General features: G+C 33.4%; 1 protein-coding gene across 1 annotated transcript in view; it reads right to left on the bottom strand.

The window, feature by feature from the left end:
• The window catches only part of ITGA1 (integrin, alpha 1), a 177,490-nt gene that overhangs the window by 76,870 nt on the left and 98,140 nt on the right, over positions 1–2,480 (bottom strand). The window contains exons 4-6 of the mRNA XM_012655294.1: positions 1,675–1,763; positions 1,443–1,554; positions 700–827 (exon numbers count right to left, since the gene is read on the bottom strand). Coding sequence (XP_012510748.1) covers positions 700–827; positions 1,443–1,554; positions 1,675–1,763 — 329 coding nt within the window. The remainder of the gene's footprint in view (positions 1–699; positions 828–1,442; positions 1,555–1,674; positions 1,764–2,480) is intronic.

Here is a 2,480-nt window from a genome sequence, read left to right as displayed (position 1 = left end):
AATGTTTATTATACCACAATTCATAATCGCAAAGATGTGGAATCAACTCAAGTGCCCATGATTAATAAAATGTGGTATATGTATACCATGCAATACTCACCCATAAAATAATAAATTAATACCTTTTGCAACAATCTGGATGGACCTGGAGACCATCTTCCTAAGTGAAATATTGCAAGAATGGAAAAACAAAGACCACATGTACTCACTATTAAATAGGAACTAACCTATCAGCACACCTGTGCACAGATGGAAGTAAAACTCAATGGAAATCATGTAGGTAGGAGGGGGGAAGAGGGGATGGGTTAAATCATACCTAATGGGTACAGTGTACACTGTCTGGGTGAGGGACACACTTATAACTTTGTCTCAAGCAGTACAAAAGCAATCCATGTCACCAAAACATTCATATCCCCATAATATTCTGAAATTTTAAAAACATGGAAGAAAAGAAATCTATAGGGTCCATTTTCTAAGAGCATTGAAAACAGAAGCTTTCATAATATTTTCTATTTAGAAAATAACATGGTCCGAAGTAATGTACCCCTCATTGGAAATAAGAACAGGTATGTGGAATATAAAATTCATCCTTAATTTTAGTTTTATTGATTAATTTATTTTCAAGAATATTTTGTTCTATTAAAAATTTGTATGTTTGTATCTTTAGAACAACAGAAACCAAAATACAGAGTTACATACCTGTGTCTGCTTGGGACCAATATCCATTCTTTCAAGAAGGTCATTTAAAAAAGCTGTAACACTTTCCCAGGGGTAAATACTGTTGGAACCATCCAGCACTATAACTATGTCCAGTTGAGTGCTGCATTCTGCAATAAAAGGAGTCAGTTGTGCAAATTTGGAAGTTATCTTTTTAGAGATGTATGAAGTGTTTTCATGGCTGAACAAAGCTCATTTTAAAACATGAACTTGTGTTCTACAAAGTGAACATACAGCTTTTATAATCAGAAAAAGTAGTTTTAGAAAAAATAAAGGTGACAACAATACTTATTGCATTTAATAACAATTGGTTTGGAGTTTGTATCAAGTAAAACCCATCTCTACTAAATTTTAATTAATATTGTATGAGAGTTATCTTTGGAAATTTTCTTAACATGAATTTTATATAACAGTTCTCATTCTGTGCATATCTCAATTGAAGTTACGTATGTCCTCAAAGAGACCCACTCTTTAAACAAAAGCAATGTGACATCTTTATCTATGAGCTTAAATCATGACTCTGTAAAGGTTATTTACACTAATATCAATTCCAAAAATAGCAGTGAGGTTTAGTTATATACCGGCAAAGCAAACATTTACCTAAATTGGTAATGCTGGTAGCTGGGAAAATACTTCAACCTTTTTGGTATGCTCCTGTGTATACATACGTCTCATTCATTGCTTAGGCTTTTCAAACATGTAAGAACATTGCATAAAATCTGTACCTTGTACAGGGGCAATGGAGTTCACAACTTGAAATGTGGGGCTGACATCAGAACAGATTCCAGTTGTATAATGCAAATGTCCACATCTATAGGCATATAAGGGCCCACATGCCTTTTACAAAATAAAAAAATAAATAAAAACCGTAAGACTGAATTGTATAACAGATTTATAAAGACTTAAAATGATAGGACTCCTGTTGTCATTAAATATCATTACTCTTTCCATTCTTACCAGAAACCCTCCGTTTGGGTTGGTGACTAAAGTTGATCCAAATGTCATGTTTTCCTTTATTTCTGTGACATTGGGAATTGACGTATTAACTAAAAATAGAACAAAATTTTATGAGGGTGAAAAAATGTTTCACAAAGTAAAATTAAGTGTCTTCTCATTAAAATGTTCTATTTGCTCACTCATATCATAGCACATTCTTCTTTTGGTTCAACTAAATAGTCTTCCAAGTATTATTAAGGAATATAATGAACAAGCTAAGGCTGAAGATCTGGCTTATGTCCCAGAAACTTTGTCTGGATCACTGTTTTAGTCAGTTAGTTTTGTTGACCTGTGAAAGAATGCAGAGCTAGCAGGGCAATGAGAACGTGAGATTGCTTTTCACACATTTTTTTTTTGTGAATTAGAACAAATAAAGTATTTAATATCTTAATATTGAAGATATAATGGAACCTCCTACACTCTGTTATAAATGACTAAAGATGAAACATGATTTCTGGCAAGAAAAGGGAAAATGGGTAGAAGACCAGAAAAGAAAATTCAAACGCAAGTTTTTTGACCAGGACTTCCAAAATCATCGAGATATCATGGGGGTTACAAAGAAAACTGGAACAAGATTAGAGCAGTGGCCAAGAAGTGTGGATAAAGGAAGCACAATGAAGAGACTACTTTTGACATTCCAAATAGGAATATTGAGTCTTGAAGCATGTCAACCTGACAATGTTGGCAAAAAGTTCCACATATTCACATTGAAAGAAAAATTAGACAGGAAAAGCAAAAGCTTCTAAGCCGATTTAGTAGAGTGCTGA

The sequence above is a fragment of the Propithecus coquereli genome, unplaced genomic scaffold (assembly GCF_000956105.1).
Source record: "Propithecus coquereli isolate 6110/MARCELLA unplaced genomic scaffold, Pcoq_1.0 Scaffold47, whole genome shotgun sequence".
Lineage (NCBI taxonomy): Eukaryota > Metazoa > Chordata > Mammalia > Primates > Indriidae > Propithecus > Propithecus coquereli.
Note: the sequence above shows the minus strand (reverse complement) of the source record. Positions and strands in the feature narration are given on the sequence as shown.